Source organism: Ranitomeya imitator, chromosome 2, assembly GCF_032444005.1.
Source record: "Ranitomeya imitator isolate aRanImi1 chromosome 2, aRanImi1.pri, whole genome shotgun sequence".
Taxonomy (NCBI): Eukaryota; Metazoa; Chordata; class Amphibia; order Anura; family Dendrobatidae; genus Ranitomeya; species Ranitomeya imitator.
This window is the reverse complement of record NC_091283.1, coordinates 665,508,688-665,528,429: the sequence shown is the minus strand read 5'-3', so window position 1 is coordinate 665,528,429 and position 19,742 is coordinate 665,508,688. Positions and strand designations below refer to the sequence as shown.

The following is a 19,742-nucleotide window of genomic DNA, read 5'->3' as shown; positions in this document are numbered from 1 at the left end:
CTTGTTTCTGGAAAACACCAGTGGAAAACCAAAAAGGGAGAAAAGAATACTCCTAAAATATAACTTTTGTTATTAGAACCATCCCTACTAGACTGGATGAGTACATCCTTTATTATTTTGTCTATCGTTTTTGACCGCTGCCATTAATCTTATGGGTTAATTATCAATATTGTCTGCATCAATTTTCATGTCTGCTCAATGGGTATTCTTCTATTTACATGCATGTATAATTGTTATCACCATTCCCCTTAAAGAAGGAACCCATATTTTGATCATTGGTGATTTTGAAAGAACATGAGTTCATTATCTAAACCAGGGCTCTCCAACCTGTAGCTCGGGAGCCACATGTGGCTCGCGGTCCCATGAATTGTGGCTCGCGACTGTCTGCCAACTTGTTGCATTAGGTCCAGGTCTAGCAAACAGGTATGAAGAGTACATCTCAAAATGGTGAATTTTGTGAGTAGCCCTGCACAGAAGTGCAGATCTGGATGCACATTTACTGGTCTTTGGGGTTTAGAGATGTTTTAGGTATGGTATGCTGGAGGTTGGTACTACATGTTAGGGGGGTGCTCAAAGCTGGATGTGACAGTGTGTTGGCAGTCCTTACTGGGAGAATACTGAATTGTGGGAACCTCTAGATCTCAGTCTACTGCTTTGGAGTGATTTCTGTGGAAAAGCTTTGGTTATCATTATACCCGTAATGGGGGCTTTGGTTGACCCTACTTTGAAGGGGGTGAGAGCTGGATGTGGCTCACGACCCTCTCTCAGGGCTGAATGTGGCTCGTGACCCTCTCTCTTAGCTGAATGTGGCTCTCAAGGTCAGAAAGGTTGGGGACCACTGATCTAAACTATGGTTTACTGATGGTATATTGTACACTCCCTGAGAGAAGTTATGTCGCTTATCCATGTTATGTAAATAAAAGCTTATGACCTGATGTTAAATTCATCCATTGGTTGTACAAATTATTCTTTTGAAAGCTGAAACCCTCCGAAATGTGGTTTAGGTTAAGAAAATAAATTAGCATCAATGCAGAAATATTGATCAGTTAATGGACACGGAATGGTCAGATTTTGGCAAGACAAAGTCGATTCAAATGTGATGTGGTGTCTACAAAAATTGGTTTTGTAAATTTTGTTGGAAAATTTAGAAATTGTTGGTCAAGTTTTAACCCTTAATAAAAAAATTGTGTCAAAAATTGTACTGATGTATGGCCGGGTTCACATTAGCGTTCTGGGGCTTTGCGGAGGGCGGGGAACTTCCTCCATTAATCTCCGCCTACTTCTGCATGCGTCCTGCATACCTATCTTTAACATTGGGAATGCTGGACATGCAGATGTATGGGATGCGTCGTTTTGATGCACCCGCCGTCCGCACAAAACGCAACTTGTTGCGGAGCTTAACAGAGGACCTACGCAACCCTCTACAAAGCCACTGAATGCTAATGTGAACTTAGCCTAAAGTAGACACGTGGGAAATGTTACTATCTATTTTGTGAAAATATGGAGAATTTGTGGATTTTTTCCATCAGTTACCAAGAATTATTAAACATGCATTTATTCATTCAATGCATTTCGAAGTGACAAACTTCTTCCTCAAGAAACAACCACAAATTCTCCATATGTTCATTTCATCGGTTTGACAACCTGTGGATCCGCAGCAGATGAATGTTTCAAAATCTATGGATCGGGTTCGCATAATCTGATAATTATTTTAATTCATACTCTGTTTGCGCTATTTTCTTCCCAGTTTGTTATCTATTTTTGTGTGACATGACTCTTATTTAAGGGCATAAAATTTAAAAGCTTGAAAATTGAGAACTGTTCAAAAATTTCCCAAAAAATTCTGATATTTTTACAAATAAAGGCAACAAATATCAGAATAAATTTACCCCAATCATGAAGTACAATATGTCAGAAAAAAACAATCTCAGAATCAGTGGGATCCATTGAAGCGTTCCAGAGTTATTACCTTATAAAGTGTCACTTGTCAAAATTGAAAAAATTGGCCTGGTCAGGAAGGTGAAAACAGGCTGGGGGTGGTCATGGGCTTAAATGTATAATATTGGCACATTGCGATCAAATCAGGGGCCCAAGCAATTGGGGGACCCACTTTCACCTCCAAAGCAGATGAAATTGTGTATTATGATGAGCTATTGGACTACAAAGGGCTCATGTAATGTTATTGCACTGGGGGCGACTTCTGTCTGTGTTGGCTCCTGGATCAAATGGTTTTAATTTGCTGGGCAGTAAACAAATATCAATTTGGAGGACATAGATAAATTGTATTTGCTTCATGATTTTATCACACATTTTATCAAACTGTGAACAATTTCAATAGAACAATTTATGATAAGTTTCCATACAGCCCAGATAACCAGTTCTAAACTGGAAGATATCAGATCATATCCCCTTCATCAAGGTGATGGAAGAAATCCCATCAGATTTGGTGTTACTGAATGCTAAGGAGGGGATTACAAGGAGTATATATAACTGCTGCCCGAGTGCGCTTCATTGTAAGGAAAGTCAGCTTTTTAATTTACGTATCTTAACTACACTCTGCAAACATGAAGTTGCTCCTTCTCTTGGGGATAATATCTCTGGCAGGATGTGATGTGGTCAAGTAAGTGAAGACGATTTATTTGTATCATCTATCTGGTTTTTGAGGCTGTTTATAAGATGTAGCATGGACTGGGTACATTTACAGATTAAGGGTACTTTCACACTAGCGTTTTTTTAAATCCGTCACAATGCGTCGTTTTGCAGAAAAAACGCATACTGCAAAAGTGCTTGCAGGATGCGTTTTTTCCCCATAGACTTCTATTGACGACGCATTTGCGACGGATTGCCACACTTCGCATCCGTCGTGCTTTGGCGGACCGTCGGGAGCAAAAAACGCTACATGTAACGGTTTTTTCTCCTGACGGACCGCTTTTTCCGACCGCGCATGCGCGGCCGGAACTCCGCCCCCACCTCCCCGCACCTTACAATGGGGCAGCGGATGCGCCGGAAAAATGCATCCGCTGCACCCATTGCGCAATGCAGCAAACGCTAGCGTCGGAATCTCTCCCCGACGCATTGCGACGGGGAGATTCCGACGCTAGTGTGAAAGAAGCCTAAGTGACATTTTAATTTCATAAATCAATAGTACACATGAAAATAAGCAACTTTATAATATATCTTATCGGAGAAATCGGCTTCTTTCTCCAGTTGGATTAATCCTTCGCTCTCAATTCATAGGTAACATCTGTAAAATCTGTGTCTAATCATTTTCACATAACAGACGGCAGATGTTCCTTGTAAAGTTCCATAACCTGCAGTAGACTGTGTGTCGGCATCTAGCTCCTCCCCCTTACCATAGAATTTTAAGAGCACCAACTGTCATCTCCTATCTCAGTAATGGCAAAATCAGTCTTCACTGAATGCAGATTTTAACGATGTCACCCATGAATGGAGAGTGAAATATCAGTCCAGGAGGAGAAAGAAGCAGATTTCTCTGATCAGATATATTGCAAAGTTGCTTATTTTCATTTATGCTATTGATTTATTAAATAAAAATTAAAAGAACAGTTAGTCTTTAAAGTATGTGAATGTCCCATTTTATGTATAAATAATGCATTATTAATCTAACTACTAATTTCTTCTAATAGAGTCCCCTTGAGAAAGGGAGAATCCCTCCGCAGTCGTCTAAACAGATTGGGATTACTGGGCGACTACTTACACAAACATCCTTACAATCCAGCAACTAAATATTTTCCTGTCTCCAACTTAGCTGAGTCATCAGCTGAACCTCTTCAGAACTATATGGATGTAAGTAAAAAATGTTTATATGTAAAAAAAAAAATCACAGCATTAGTACAATTCTTTGTCCAAAAATACATTTTAAATGTATTACTTCAATATATTAATACTTTTCATTTTACAACATTACTTTGAGGTGGTAATAAACATCAAAGCAATTTAACGTAGCATAATCTTATGTCTTATGTCTATTTAATTTTTGAAGGTAATATTTATTTTCAATTTACAAATTTAAAATAGATTTGCACACAATTTGTACAAGTTGGTCAGCCAGGTAAAAATGTGTTTAAATGTGTTTAAAATGCTACTTTTTCCTGATACTTCGAGGTTCATTCTGACACAGAGCAGTCCAATTGTCTGTACATACTAGTGACGTGCTAGTCTCAGTGCCCTAGAAAAGCTATGATGTAGACCCAGAGCAGGGAGAAAACTGAGGAAATGAGACAATCAGCACCTTGAGCACATCAATGTTTGTGCGTCAAGACAGAGACAGTGGCGAGTGGGGTAAACTGGCATTCCCGTTAACAGGGTTTCATGGGCCACAGGCGAAAGTGTCTCAGTGGGTCCCCCCCTTTAAAACATACCACAATTCATGATGCACAAACACGGCAGAGAAATATAGGTATAGTACAATGCCAAAGATTTCACTTCTTACTTTACATGAGTTATATCTATTGTAAATTCTACAGTAGGTCAGAAACTGGACAGTATAGTCCTCCATACAGTATTATGGGCAGCTCATAGTGCTCCATTGAGTATTATGGGCACCATATAGTGCTCTATACAAATAATAAGACCCATATATTGCTCCAAATAGTATTATCGGCACCACATAGTGCTCCATACAGAATAATGAGCCCCATATATTACTCCATTCAGAATAATGAGCCCCATATATTACTCCATACAGAATAATGAGCCCCATATATTACTCCATACAGAATAATGAGCCCCATATATTGCTCCATGCAGTATTATGGGAACCACATAGTGCTCCATACAGAATAATGAGCCCCATATATATCTCCATACAGTACTATGGGCTCCACATAGTACTCCATACAGAATAATGAACCCCATATATTGCTCCATACAGTATTATGGGCACCATATATTGCTCCATACAGAATAATAAGCCCCATATATTGCTCCATACAGTATTTTTGGCACCACATAGTGCTCCATACAGAATAATGAGCCCCATATATTGCTCCAAGCAGTATTATGGGGCCCCCCTTATTGCTCCAAACAGAATAATGAGCCCCATATATTGCTTCATGCAGTATTATGGGCACTACATAGCGCTAAATACAGAATAATGAACCCCATATAATTCTCCATACAAAATGGGCTTTATATAATTCTCCATACAGAATAGACCCCATAATGCTCTATACAGTATATGATGGGCCCCATATATTGTTCCATAAAGAATGGGCCCCATATAGTGCTCCACATATAATGGGCCCCATATGATGCTCCAGTATATGATGGGCCCCATATAATGTTCCAAATATAATGAGCCCCATATAATGCTTCATATATAATGGGCCCCATATAATGCTCCAGTATATAATGGTATCCATATATGGCTCCAGACATAGAAAAAAATTAAAATTAAATGCTCACCTCTCCTCGCTGGCCGCTGCTCTGCTCCAAACTCCTCAGTGTCGCTGACCTCCGGCTCTCTGCACTGTAACTGTTCAGGCAGAGGGCACACACTAATCACACAATCATGCCCTCTGCCCTGAAACGTCACAGTCAGTAAACGTGGAAGACGCCGGAGTGGTGGATCGGGGAGAGGCAAGTGTCGCAAGTACTGGGGCCTTGAGCAAGCAGGGTGGAGCCCATTCACGGGCGTCAGCACTGGCACCGGCCCCCATAGAGTGCTGGTGTCTCCGATGGCGATTGGGCCCCTGCCTACTCAGGGCCCCGACACTTGCCCGGGTGCTGACGCCAGCCCTGCATATAGGGATGCCAGATATATGCAGACACTTCCCTAAGCTGGCACTGTGACATACAGGGATCCCAGACATAAGCAGACACTTCCCTAAGTTGAAAGTGTGGCATATAGGGATCCCAGACATATGCAGACACTTCCCTAAGCCAGCACTGTGACATATAGTGATCCCAGATGTATGCAGACACTTCCCTAAGCCGGCACTGTGACATATAGTGATCCCAGATGTATGCAGACACTTCACTAAGCTGGTACTGTGGCATATAAGGAACCCAGATGTATGCAGATGCTTCCTTATACTGGTACTGTGGCATATAGGGATCCCAGACATATGCAGACACTTCCCTAAGCTGGTACTGTGGCATATAGGTTTCCCAGACATATGCAGACTTCCCTAAGTTGACACTGTGGCATATAGGGATCCCAGACATATGCAGACTTCCCTAAGTTGACACTGGGGCATATAGGGATCCCAGACATATGCAGACTTCCCTAAGCCGGCACTGTGACATATAGGGATCCCAGACATATGCAGACTTCCCTAAGTTGACACTGTGGCATATAGGGATCCCAGACATATGCAGACTTCCCTAGGCCGGCACTGTGGCATATAGGGATCCCAGACATATGCAGACTTCCCTAAGTTGACACTGTGGCATATAGGGATCCCAGACATATGCAGACACTTCCCTAAGTAGACACAGTGGCATATAGGGATCCCAGACATATGCAGACTTTCCTAAGTTGACACTGTGGCATATAGGGATCCCAGACATATGCAGACACTTCCCTAAGTAGACACAGTGGCATATAGGGATCCCAGACATATGCAGACTTCCCTAAGTTGACACTGTGGCATATAGGGATCCCAGACATATGCAGACACTTCCCTAAGTAGACACAGTGACATATAGGGATCCCAGACATATGCAGACACTTCCCTAAGCCGGCACTGTGACATATAGGGATCCCAGACATATGCAGACACTTCCCTAAGCCGACACTGTGGCATATAGGGATCCCAGACATATGCAGACTTCCCTAAGCCGACACTGTGGCATATAGGGATCCCAGACATATGCAGACTTCCCTAAGCCGACACTGTGGCATATAGGGATCCCAGACATATGCAGACTTCCCTAAGCCGACACTGTGGCATATAGGGATCCCAGACATATGCAGACTTCCCTAAGCCGACACTGTGGCATATAGGGATCCCAGACATATGCAGACTTCCCTAAGATGACACTGTGGCATATAGGGATCCCAGATATATGCAGACTTCCCTAAACCGACACTGTGACATATAGGGATCCCAGACATATGCAGACTTCCCTAAACCGACACTGTGGCATATAGGGATCCCAGACATATGCAGACTTCCCTATACTGACACTGTGGCATATAGGGATCCCAGACATATGCAGACACTTCCCTAAGTAGACACAGTGGCATATAGGGATCCCAGACATATGCAGACTTCCCTAAGTTGACACTGTGGCATATAGGGATCCCAGACATATGCAGACACTTCCCTAAGTAGACACAGTGGCATATAGGGATCCCAGACATATGCAGACTTCCCTAAGTTGACACTGTGGCATATAGGGATCCCAGACATATGCAGACACTTCCCTAAGTAGACACAGTGGCATATAGGGATCCCAGACATATGCAGAAACTTCCCTAAGTAGACACAGTGACATATAGGGATCCCAGACATATGCAGACACTTCCCTAAGCCGGCACTGTGACATATAGGGATCCCAGACATATGCAGACTTCCCTAAGCCGACACTGTGGCATATAGGGATCCCAGACATATGCAGACTTCCCTAAGCCGACACTGTGGCATATAGGGATCCCAGACATATGCAGACTTCCCTAAGCCGACACTGTGGCATATAGGGATCCCAGACATATGCAGACTTCCCTAAGCCGACACTGTGGCATATAGGGATCCCAGACATATGCAGACTTCCCTAAGCTGACACTGTGGCATATAGGGATCCCAGACATATGCAGACTTCCCTAAGCCGACACTGTGGCATATAGGGATCCCAGACATATGCAGACTTCCCTAAGCCGACACTGTGGCATATAGGGATCCCAGACATATGCAGACTTCCCTAAGATGACACTGTGGCATATAGGGATCCCAGATATATGCAGACTTCCCTAAACCGACACTGTGACATATAGGGATCCCAGACATATGCAGACTTCCCTAAACCGACACTGTGGCATATAGGGATCCCAGATATATGCAGACTTCCCTAAGTCGACACTGTGGCATATAGGGATCCCAGACATATGCAGACATCCCTAAACCGACACTGTGACATATAGGGATCCCAGACATATGCAGACTTCCCTATGCTGACACTGTGGCATATAAGGATCCCAGATATATGCAGACTTCCCTAAGTCGACACTGTGGCAAATAGGGATCCCAGACATATGCAGACATCCCTAAACCGACACTGTGACATATAGGGATCCCAGACATATGCAGACTTCCCTATGCTGACACTGTGGCATATAGGGATCCCAGATATATGCAGACTTCCCTAAGTCGACACTGTGGCATATAGGGATCCCAGACATATGCAGACATCCCTAAACAGACACTGTGACATATAGGGATCCCAGACATATGCAGACTTCCCTAAGTTGACACTGTGACATATAGGGATCCCAGACATATGCAGACTTCCCTAAGCCGACACTGTGACATATAGGGATTCCAGACATATGCAGACACTTCTCTAAGCCAGCACTGAGGCATATAGGTGTAAGGAATCGCAGGAATGCAGGATGCAGTGACGTACAGGGGGCAGAGCAATGGTTAACAAGTTTATTAACAGGGGAATACCCACGCAGGGAGGTAAAGGGTTAAACAGGGGATAAAACAGTTCAATGGCAAAGGATATTGTGAGGTGAAGAATAACAGAACTAGTAACGGCAGTTTTGATGAGAGTCAATGATTCCTAAGTCCATGAAATGGTTAGCACCGACAACAGCTGGCATGGTATCTTTTCTCTGAAAGTCCTGTGGGTATCAATGCCCCATCTTCTGGCGGCAGCGGTTGGCCTCTAGTACCTTCCACTGAGCCCTAGTCCATATACTGATGTGGCCGGTAGAGAGTGGGCCACGGCACTGTCTGAGACCGTGGTGGCCCCTGCATGACTCTCCTCACAGTCTGTCAGCGGTGGCGATGCTTGGGCATGGGCCTAAGCTGTACGGATGCTCTGGGACTGAAGCACTAACTGGTTCCTGCTGTAGTGTCTGACGTGTACGAGTCCAACGTGGCTCGGCAAATCTATAATGGCACAGTCAGGGTGCTAGGGTCTGTCTTGTCCCCGGTCACTCTTATGGGGCACGTGTGTTGTATTCACGGACACTGTACAATTGGCGCCTTGCTTTCTGGTAGTCACTGGTACACTGCACCTCTGTAGTCACCAGGCACACACTGCACATCACTCTTCATCTCTAATTAAGGCTGCTGATGACAGGAGATGGCGGACCCTGGTCTGCACGATGCTGGTACTCCCCAGACAGAGCACTCCTCTCTCTGGCTGCTGCTGCTAGACGGTGCAGCAGTCCCTGTCCTTCTGGTCTGCTCAATGTGCACGGCTCTGCTCTGTTCTGCAGCGGTCTCTCTGCAGGCGACGGGGACTCTCTCTATGTCACCTGTTGCAGCGCCAGTACTCTGTGGTGGGGGCAGAAGAAGCGGAGTGCATTGCTCACCTGTCTCTGCGCTGCGTTCGCGCCAAACTGACCTGTTGCGCGCTTTCTGCTTTTATCCCTCTGCTGCTCTGCGCACATTTCTTCTCTATCTGCCTGCCCTCCTGGGACAGTAGGAAGGTCCGTCTCTCAAGCGCTTTCCCCAGGCAATAGGGGAAGGTCTGGCTCACTCAGGCGTACCCCCCGGGAACAGGGGATGCAGTCTCTCTGGTTCTGGACCTGGCACGCAGGTAACCGCAGTGCTGTCGACTCCCTTACATAGGGATCCCAGACATATGCAGACATTTCCCTAAGCTGGTACCGTGGCATATAGGGATCTCAGACATATGCAGACACCTCCCTAAGCCAGCACTGTGACATACAGTACAGACCAAAAGTTTGGGCACACCTTCTCATTTAAAGATTTTTCTGTATTTTCAAAAAAAGTGTGAAACAACTGAAATTATGTCTTATATTCTAGGTTCTTCAAAGTAGCCACCTTTTTCTTTGATGACTGCTTTGCACACTCTTGGCATTCTCTTGATGAGCTTCAAGAGGTAGTCACCGGGAATGGTCTTCCAACAATCTTGAAGGAGATCCCAAAGATGCTTAGCACTTGTTGGCCCTTTTGCCTTCACTCTGCAGTCCAGCTCACCCCAAACCATCTCGATTGGGTTCAGGTCTGGTGACTGTGGAGGCCAGGTCATCTGGCGTAGCACCTCATCACTCTCCTTCTTGGTCAAATAGCCCTTACACAGCCTGGAGGTGTGTTTGGAGTCATTGTGCTGTTGTAAAATAAATGATGGTCCAACTAAACGCAAAGCGGATGGAATAGCATGCCGCTGCAAGATGCTGTGGTTGCCATGCTGGTTCAGTATGCCTTCAATTTTGAATAAATCCCCAACAGTGTCACCAGCAAAGCACCCCCACACCATCACACCTCCTCCTCCATGCTTCACACTGGGTACCAGGTATGTAGAGTCCATTCGTTCACCTTTTCTGCGTTGCACAAAGACACAGTGGTTGGAACCAAAGATCTCAAATTTGGACTCATCAGACCAAAGCACAGATTTCAACTGGTCTAATGTCCATTCCTTGTGTTCTTTAGCCCAAACAAGTCTCTTCTGCTTGTTGCCTGTCCTTAGAGGTGGTTTCATAGCAGCTATTTTACCATGAAGGCCTGCTGCACAAAGTCTCCTCTTAAATTAACAGTTGTTGTAGAGATGTGTCTGCTGCTAGAACTCTGTGTTGCGATTTCTGAGGCTGGTGACTCGGATAAACTTATCCTCAGAAGCAGAGGTGACTCTTGGTCTTCCTTTCCTGGGGCGGTCCTCTTGTGAACCAGTTTCTTTGTAGCGCTTGATGGTTTTTGCCACTGCACTTGAGGACACTTTCAAAGTTTTCCCAATTTTTCGGACTGACAGACCTTCATTTCTTAAAGTAATGATGGCCACTCATTTTTCTTTACTTAGCTGTTTTTTTTTCTTGCCATGATACAAATTCTAACAGTCTATTCAGTATTACTATCAGCTGTGTATCCACCAGACTTCTGCACAACACAACTGATGGTCCCAACACCATTTGTAAGGCAAGAAATCCCACTTACTAAACCTGACAGGGCACACCTGCGAAGTGAAAACCTTTCCCGGTGACTACCTCTTGAAGCTCATCAAGAGAATGCCAAGAGTGTGCAAAGCAGTCATCAAAGCAAACAGTGGCTACTTTGAAGAACCTAGAATATAAAACATAATTTCAGTTTTTCACACTTTTTTGTTAAGTATATAATTGCATATGTGTTAATTCATAGTTTTGATGCCTTCAGTGTGAATGTACAATTTTCATAGGAAAATACAGAAAAAACTTTAAATGAGAAGGTGTGTCCAAACTTTTGGTCTGTACTGTACAGGGATCCTAGACATATGCAGACACTTCCCTAAGCCGGCACAGTGATATATAGGGATCCCAGACATATGCAGACACTTCCCTAACCCGGGACTATGGCATATAGGGATCCCAGACATTTGCAGACACTTCCTTATGCTGGCACTGTGACATATAGGGATCCAAGACACTTTCCTAAGCCAGCGTTATTGCATTTAGATTTAGAAGCCCTTCTAGTTGTTTTGACTATTGCAAGACATGCTTAGCAGCTTCCCTAAGTTAGCACCATGGCATAAATTTAAAAAGCAATGTTTACATGTGCACAAGAATCTGAAAAGACTTTATAACTTAAATCTGTAACCAGTTATTGCTTAACATCTATTTTACATTAATTTAACATCTAGAATCTCTTAACTGAAATTCTCTTCATTCATATTTTGCTTTTTCTAGCTTGAATATTTTGGAACCATCTCCCTTGGAACTCCACCACAGTCCTTCACAGTCATATTTGATACAGGATCTTCCAATTTATGGGTGCCCTCAGTTTACTGCTCCAGTCAAGCTTGCAGTAAGCAATTCATCTATCTCTTTTTTTTTAAATTCCTGTGCGACTATACTTTCCACTGGGTTCTCACTGATACAGTATAATCTAAATATGAATTACCTATGCCTCTGTTTAAAGCTTCTGACAGGTTTTAAGCCTACCATAGATAGGCTGTGTGCACATGGTTTTTTTGCGTTATTTCGCTATAAAAATGCCATAAAAACGCATAAAAAATGCATACATATGCATCCTATCATCATCATTTAGAATGCATTCTGCAATTTTTGTGTACATGATGCGTTTTTTTCCGCAAAAAATACCGCAGCATGTTCATTAATTTTGTGTTTTTTTCACATTTTTCATGCATATAATGCATTGGGAAAGCTCCGGAAAAAACGCGAAAAAAAAAGCCGTTTTACAGCAGACAAAGTAAAATAACACATAGTTTGTGTCCCTATAATACCAGCTCAATGCAAAGTACTGTAGTCCATTAATAAACAATCAAGAGACAAAGAAACATCCTTGAATTTTTTCAAAAAGTCGTTTTTCAAAGCAGAAACCTCTGCCTATATTTTTAAACACTTTTTCTTTAAATTTTGGCATGCTTCAATAGCCTCCACAGGAGGCTAGAAGCTCTCATAGCGCAATTGCCTCTGCTACATAGAAGCAATGCTTAGATCACCCCAGCAATCTGCCATCAACATCAAAATATTTTTAAAAAGTCAGTGAAATATTTTACATCACAAAATGAATCCTCGGTGATCCCCTACTGTAATGTCAGTATTGTCTTTTGATTCCTCCCCTGCCCAGGAGATGTGGTATGCTCCGTACATGGTCAGCCGAATGATTCACTGCCCCTGCTCACAATTCGCATAATAAGTGCTTGCATATGTGTAGATCAGCGATTTATTTTATTTCAGTGGAAAATTCAGAATATACTGTTTCAGAAAAAGTTCATATATGAGTTTTTAGAATTATAACATTATAATTCGTATCATTTCTCAAAAACCTTATGTGATAGGACAAATCTGAAGTTATTTCTGAAATCAGCATGAAAAAATCAGTCAGGAACACTCAAAATTGTCCGAGGGACAAAACCTTTGTAACACAGTGTAATAGAATGTTTTTCATATACCTTATTGGAGAAATATTTTTCTCTACTTATGAACAGCTTTTCCTTCTACTTATGAGCCAGTGTCTCCTATGTTGATCGTCTTTTCAGAAATATACCTGAAATCCAAGACTGACAAATCACTGAGGGATCAGGTCACAGTTGCTCATTAAAGTTTGTGAAGTAAAGCGGGAAGTGGAAAAGGGATTTAAAGAGAGAGGCAGGATTAAACACATACAGACTATGCTGCAGTCTTCTACAATTTTTTTCTTTTTTAATCTCAACCTAGAAAAGGAATCACAGCTACACTGCTCAGTACTGCTTTACAAAGTCCATACTGTTTCTTCTTATCGTTTACATGGAGATAGGAGCCTAGAAAATCCAAGGGGTATATGCAGATCATCAATAAATGCTGCGGGTTGGACGCTGCATACTTGTGCAGCGTTCAGGTGTTACAGCATAGTGGATGGAATTTCAAGAAATCCCATGCCCACTATGCATCCACAGATACCCGCGGCTCACCCACAGAGACATACATGCGGTGTGACTCTCCAGACTGTAGTATGTCAATTTCTCCACAAGAGAAATTTCCCCAATACAATGTATTGGACGCGTGAATCCGCACAGTTCAGTGAACACATGCGGATTCACCTGCGTTCAGTAGACGGCAGCGCTTTGGATGCAGCGAACATAGGCTGCGTACAAAGTGCTGAACCTTCTGGATCGTGGGCACCCGGCCTAATAACTCTGTATGCAGTGTATGAGAGATATTTAAGCATCTAGCTTTCATCTACTAACTCACAGAGAACTTAAATTTGACAAAAAGCCTAAAGAGGAGAAAACTGGTAAATGTGCAGGATACAGGTGATACAATGGGCAGATATAGTATACAAACATATGGCAGCATGACATGAAAAGTCACATGAAACAGCAGGTATGAAGTAAGAATTATTGCAAAGATGGCATCACTTGTCCTATGTATAATGGCTTTTATAGAAAGTATTCCTCTCCAAATAGATAAATAAAATAAATAGGAAATATATCTTGTACAAATGTTTTGTTATATTTATGTTTCAAGCAAAATACTGTATCTAAACATGACTTTCTTTTTTAGCCAGTCACCATATGTTCAACCCAGATCAGTCATCAACATTTCAAGCTACCAATACTCCAGTATCCATCCAGTATGGAACTGGAAGTATGACTGGCTTCCTTGGATATGATACTTTACAAGTAAGCATTTGTGTGCATTGTATTTCATTTACTAAATATGTTGTATTACAAATCATAAATATCTAACAGAAGGAGATTAGCAGATTGGTATACAGTTTTGTTAGCGGAGATTCAGAATCTCTCTTTACTGGCTCAGAGCTCAAAAGCAGTTGTACTAATTAGTGCCTGACAGCTTTCTATGTAGCGAAGACTCAGTCACAAGACAGCCCCCTGAATTTGTAAGGAGGGAGTGAGGGTGTACGCGGTATCCACCGCAAGTAAGGTGTGACACCCACACTCCGTCCTTGTGCGCTGACGGCCTTTGATGCCTTACTGACCTATAGTCTCTGGCCTATTGTACGGACAGCCTTTTGCTGCCTAACTTGGTCTATCTATTACCAGGTCTATTATATGGATGCAAAATAAGTAACCACCTCCTGGGGCCCATACAAGCATACAAGTGTATTTAGCACACTGATGAAAGTCCGGTATCGACCAAAACGTTTGTGATTACTGTATGTAATAAACCCCCCCTTTTTAGCATCACAACACTTTGGAGTGTGCTAGTCACTTATATTTTATACGTCAAGGTTTGGGAACCTATGACTGTGCACCTCCCTTCTCAGGCTGTGCTTAAACATCTATATCACAGTTTCGTACAGCTGTGACGTCTTGGCAGTCAGAGCTATACCCAGGTATCTGAGGGAGTCAGGGCGCCATTTAAAAGGGAAGGATCGTAGTTGAGAGACTAATGCAGGGGATAAGGAGATATTTAGCATTTCCGATTTGTGTGAGTTCATTTTAAAATTGCTCAATTGGCCAAAGCGATGCAGCTCCAATAAGACATTGGGTATAGTGGTTAAGGGCGAGGTGATATACATAAGCACATCATCAGCAAATAGAGCCAACTTGTGTTCTTCTGAGGAGATCTGCACCCCCCTTTGATTAATATATTATTGCGAATCGCATTGGCCAAGTGTTCCATGGTTAGTATATACAACAGGGGTGATAGAGGGCACCCCTGTCTTGTACCGTTTCGAATGTGGAGGTGGTCCGACAGGGAGCCATTAACTTTGATTTGCGCAGATGGGGACTCGTAGAGAGCCATAATGCTCCTCAGCATTTTCCGTTTTAATCCAATACCCTCTAGTGTTTGATACATGAAATCCCAACCCACCCTGTCGAATGCCTTTTCGGCATCAATTGATAATAAGCACATAGGATCCCCTGTTCTGTTTGCTCTGTCTATCAACAAAATGGATCTAATAGTGTTATCTCTGGCCTCTCTTCCCGGGACGAATCCTACCTGATCTTGATTAATCAAATGAGGCAAGAGACCACTTAATCTCTTAGCAATCATTTTGGCATATATTTTGACATCTATGTTGATGAGTGAAATGGGACGATAACTGCTACACAGGGAGGGATCCTTATCTGATTTTGGAATAATTGTTATATGGGCGGCTAAAGCCTGTGGGGGAAACGACCCCCCCCCCCCCGAGGCGACAAAATTACATGCGGCCAGAAATGGAGGGCCCAGAAGGTCCGAGAATTGCTTATAAAACCCTGCTGAATAGCCGTCAGGACCAGGGCTTTTCCCTGACTTCAGGTCTCCAATTACTGAGGTGACCTCCTCTAATGAGAAGTCCTCCTCCAGACCCACTAGGCACTCCTCCGAGACCGCGAGCAACCTATTTGATTGAATGTAAGATTTTATTTTATCATGGAGCAAGTGAGTCGGGAGATCCCCAAAGTGACCTTTTATATTATATAGGGAGTTATAGTAGTCATCAAAGCTGGATAATATATCCCGTGTACTATGTGCTATCTTACCCTTGGCAGTTTTTATGAATGGGATGAAAGTCTGCGGACCTCTTGGGCGTAAGGCCCTTGCTAAGAATTTGCTGCTCTTGTTTCCCAAATGAGAGAAACGGCTCCTAATTTTCTCCCTAAGACACCAGGACTTCTGATCCAGAATTGTGAGTAATTTTTGTCTGGCCGTGGATAGATCTGACAGGGTAACTGGAGAAAGGTCTTGTTTATGTTGTGACTCGAGTATAGAGATTTTAGAAGAGAGATCAGCTATTTCTGTTATGCTGATCCTCTTGAGGCGGGCACCGTGGGAGATAAGGACATCCCTCAAGACACTCTTCAGAGCCTCCTATTTTATCGCAGGAGACGTGGGGTCCGATGCATGATCCGCCACAAAACCTTCTATGGATCGTTTCACCTCTGAGGCACATAACGGATCTCGCAATAAGTTCTCATTTAGGCGCCAAGAGAATCCAGGCCTCACTGAGGTGTCCAATTTTGTTGAAAAATAAATAGGCCTGAGACTTTCTCTTTTTGTATGATCTACGGGTTGTACCCCGTTGAGTTTAACAATTGTCTCAGCACTGTACCATTGTTTGTATTGTTTATTTGCTTCAATAAACCTGATTTATACAGAAAAATAAATAGGCGCGTGGTCGGACCTCAACATTGACCCCACCTCCGCCCCCACCCCTGAATCCAGCAGGGAATGGGATACAAAAAAATAATCGATTCTGCTATAGATGGAATGTGCCTGTGAATAAAAGCTATAGTCTCTTGTATCTGGATGGACACTTCAACCAGACGTAGATCACTCATCTGCTTTCTTACCTTTTTGATAGTAGACAGGGGATAAGAGGACTTACCCGATAACACGTCAACTGTGGGGTTCATTGGAAGATTGAGGTCACCTCCCAAAACAATTGGCGAGTCGCCCGCAAAATTCTCCAGGAGCTTTTTGCACAAGTAACCGAATTTCTGCTGGTCCTGGTTAGGAAAATAGACATTCGCCAAAGTGAGCTCACGAGATCCCCAAGTCAGTTTTAAGAAAATAAATCTCCCCTCTGGATCAATCATCGAGTCAAGGACCCCCGGGAGGAAGGACTTGTGAAAGCCTATAGATACACCCTTGGACTTAGCATGGGGGTTCGTACTATGAAACCATTTCGGATAGTAAGGGGATGTACAGTCAGGAGTCACCCCAGTCTTAAAGTGAGTCTCCTGAAGTAATAAAATTGAGACACGTTGCTTATGGCTGGAATACATAATCTGTTTTCTTTTTTCTGGAACGTTGAACCCCTTAACATTGTATGAACAAAATTTGATCTCAGCCATAGTCAAGGTATTTTTTAGAGAACTGGTAGTATGGGCGTGGAAGCCGGGTCCCCAGGGCACTCATAGGTGAACCCAGAGTTGGAAGTAGGCTGGGGGGTTGAGAGTTGAGCAATAAAGAGGAGGGGGAAGAAAGAAAGACAAACAGAGAGAGAGAAAGAAGAGTACAATGTAAGGCGTATGCACACCTGCAGGAAGAAGTCGTGACGCGGTGGTGTGTCCCATGTCCACCAAGCACGTCTATTTGAGTGAGGAAAAGCCGATGGTCGGAACTGTTCTCCACCTGCCACCCCCACGGCCCAGACACCCCAAAAACAGGTAATAAACAGTTGTAGGTCAACAACACAGAAAAAAAAGGGAGGGCATAGCGCTCAACATCTAGAACTTCTTAATCCAAGATTTAAGCTCTAACTACTTAAAGATAACTGTTTGAAGGAAAGTAAGACCTTTTATAGCATCATAAGTAAGAAACTGGAGTGTCTACAAAGATGACAACCAACCGTACAATTGAAGCACGGGCAAACCCAGTATACATTGGACCAAAAGTCCGGATATCCTGTTGGAACACAAGTATGTCGGACAAAAAACTTCGAATAAGATGAGGAACATGGATGCCCCCTCAAGTCTGATGGGGAGCTGAACTATTCTTTTTAGGTTGCTTGACGTGAGGGGATTTCAGCCATCTGGGTGGGATGTCTGGAAGCTGAAGGGGCCTTGGCCAGTCAGGAAGCTCAGTCAGCGGTAGTTCAAAAGTTCCCAGGAAGGTGGCCATGTCTCCCAGATTGCGAAAAATTGCTGATTTCCCGCCTTTAAAAGCAATCAGTTGAAACGTAAATCCCCATTTGTATAGAATGTTTTTTTCTTTAAGGAGAGATAAAAGTGGACGCAGAGCTCTTCTTAATTGTAGGGTCCGCCTAGACAAATCTGATAATATTAAGATCTGTGCCCCACAAAAGGTAATGGAGCCTTTCTGTCTAGCGGCCCACATGATGGTTTCTTTGATTCTATAATAGTGCATTCTGCATATGACGTCTCTGGGTCTGGAGTCTGATTGCGGTTTGGGTCCCAGAGATCTATGAATCCGGTTAAATTCTATGGAACTTGCACCTTTGTCGTTCAGGATCTCAAGGAACAGTTTTTGGACTGTACTGTCTAGTTCAGTTGGGCCGTTAGACTCAGGGAGTCCACGTATTCTAATGTTATTGCGTCTATTGTGGTTCTCTAAGTCCTCCAGCCCTGTAGCCATGTCCTCCAGTCTCATAGTATGATTTACTAGAACCTCTCTATGGGTTTGAAGTTCCTGTAAGATAATTTCCTGAGATTTCTCAACGTCTTCCACTCTGTAAATTCTGATTTAAGGACCTGCAGTTCCTTTTTGTAGGAGCTTTCAATTCTGCAGGCAAATGTCTCTAAGTCATTTTTGGTGGGAAGAGTTCAGAACTCTTACTGAATTTACTGAGGTCCTGGATAGTCATATCATCAGGGAATTCAGAGTTATCGTCCCCCTCATATGTAGCTCTATCAGGGGAGCTGTGAGAGGCTAGGGAGTCCTGTGATGAGGAACAGTCCCCAGGGATTTTGGAAGAGGACTGGGATCTGGTGTTTCTCTGCTGATTTTTTGTGGTAACGAAGCGATCCATGTCTTCTGAGTGAGCTAAAGGATCTAGAGCAGGGGTGTCAAACTGCATTCCTCGAGGGCCGCAAACCATGCGTGTTTTCAAGATTTTCTTAGCTTTGCACAAGGTGCTGTAATCATTATGTGTGTAGGTGATTAAATTATCACCTGTGCAGTACAAGGAAATCCTGAAAACATGACCTGTTTGCAGCCCTTGAGGATTGCAGTTTGACACCTCTGATCTAGAGACTGTCCAACACGTTTTTTGGTTCTGCCCATAAATAACAGCGGGTTATGGCTGGTCACATCTGGCCACGGGGGGAGGGGGGCACACGGAGCCAGGGCAGCTACATCACGCAGCCTGAACCCCCATCAGCACACTCCCCTACAGGTTGTTGTAATATTTTATTCCACTCTCAATCCACCTGAAGACCCTCGACCTGTAACAAATTAAAAATAATAAACCAACAATATCTCACACCTTCCGTCGATATGTCCCACGATGTAAATCCATCTGAAGGGGTTAACTAATTTTACAGGCAGGAGCTCTGCTATAATGCAGCTGTGCTCGTGCCTGTAAAACCCCAGCGAATGAATGGAATGTAGGTCAATGACCTGTAGTTAACTTCATTCGCGGTGATGCGCCCTCTGCTGGTTGTCCTCATATGACCTCGAGGCTGGGAAAATATTCAGAAAAGTTCCCACGCTCGAGGTCATATTAACCCCTTCAGATGGATTTACATCGTGGGAC

At 43.4% G+C, this 19,742-nt stretch overlaps 1 protein-coding gene across 3 annotated transcripts in view; it reads left to right on the top strand.

The window, feature by feature from the left end:
* The window catches only part of LOC138665477 (pepsin A-like), a 98,126-nt gene that overhangs the window by 63,948 nt on the left and 14,436 nt on the right, over window positions 1-19,742 (top strand). For 2 of the 3 annotated variants that reach the window (XM_069752997.1, XM_069752996.1), the window contains 3 exons: window positions 3,648-3,807; window positions 11,816-11,933; window positions 14,135-14,253. In XM_069752997.1, coding sequence (XP_069609098.1) covers window positions 3,802-3,807; window positions 11,816-11,933; window positions 14,135-14,253 — 243 coding nt within the window. In that variant the 5' untranslated portion in view covers window positions 3,648-3,801. Of the gene's footprint in view, window positions 1-2,382; window positions 2,621-3,647; window positions 3,808-11,815; window positions 11,934-14,134; window positions 14,254-19,742 lie in introns of those variants that run through there. The other variant, XM_069752995.1, reaches the window with a different exon arrangement.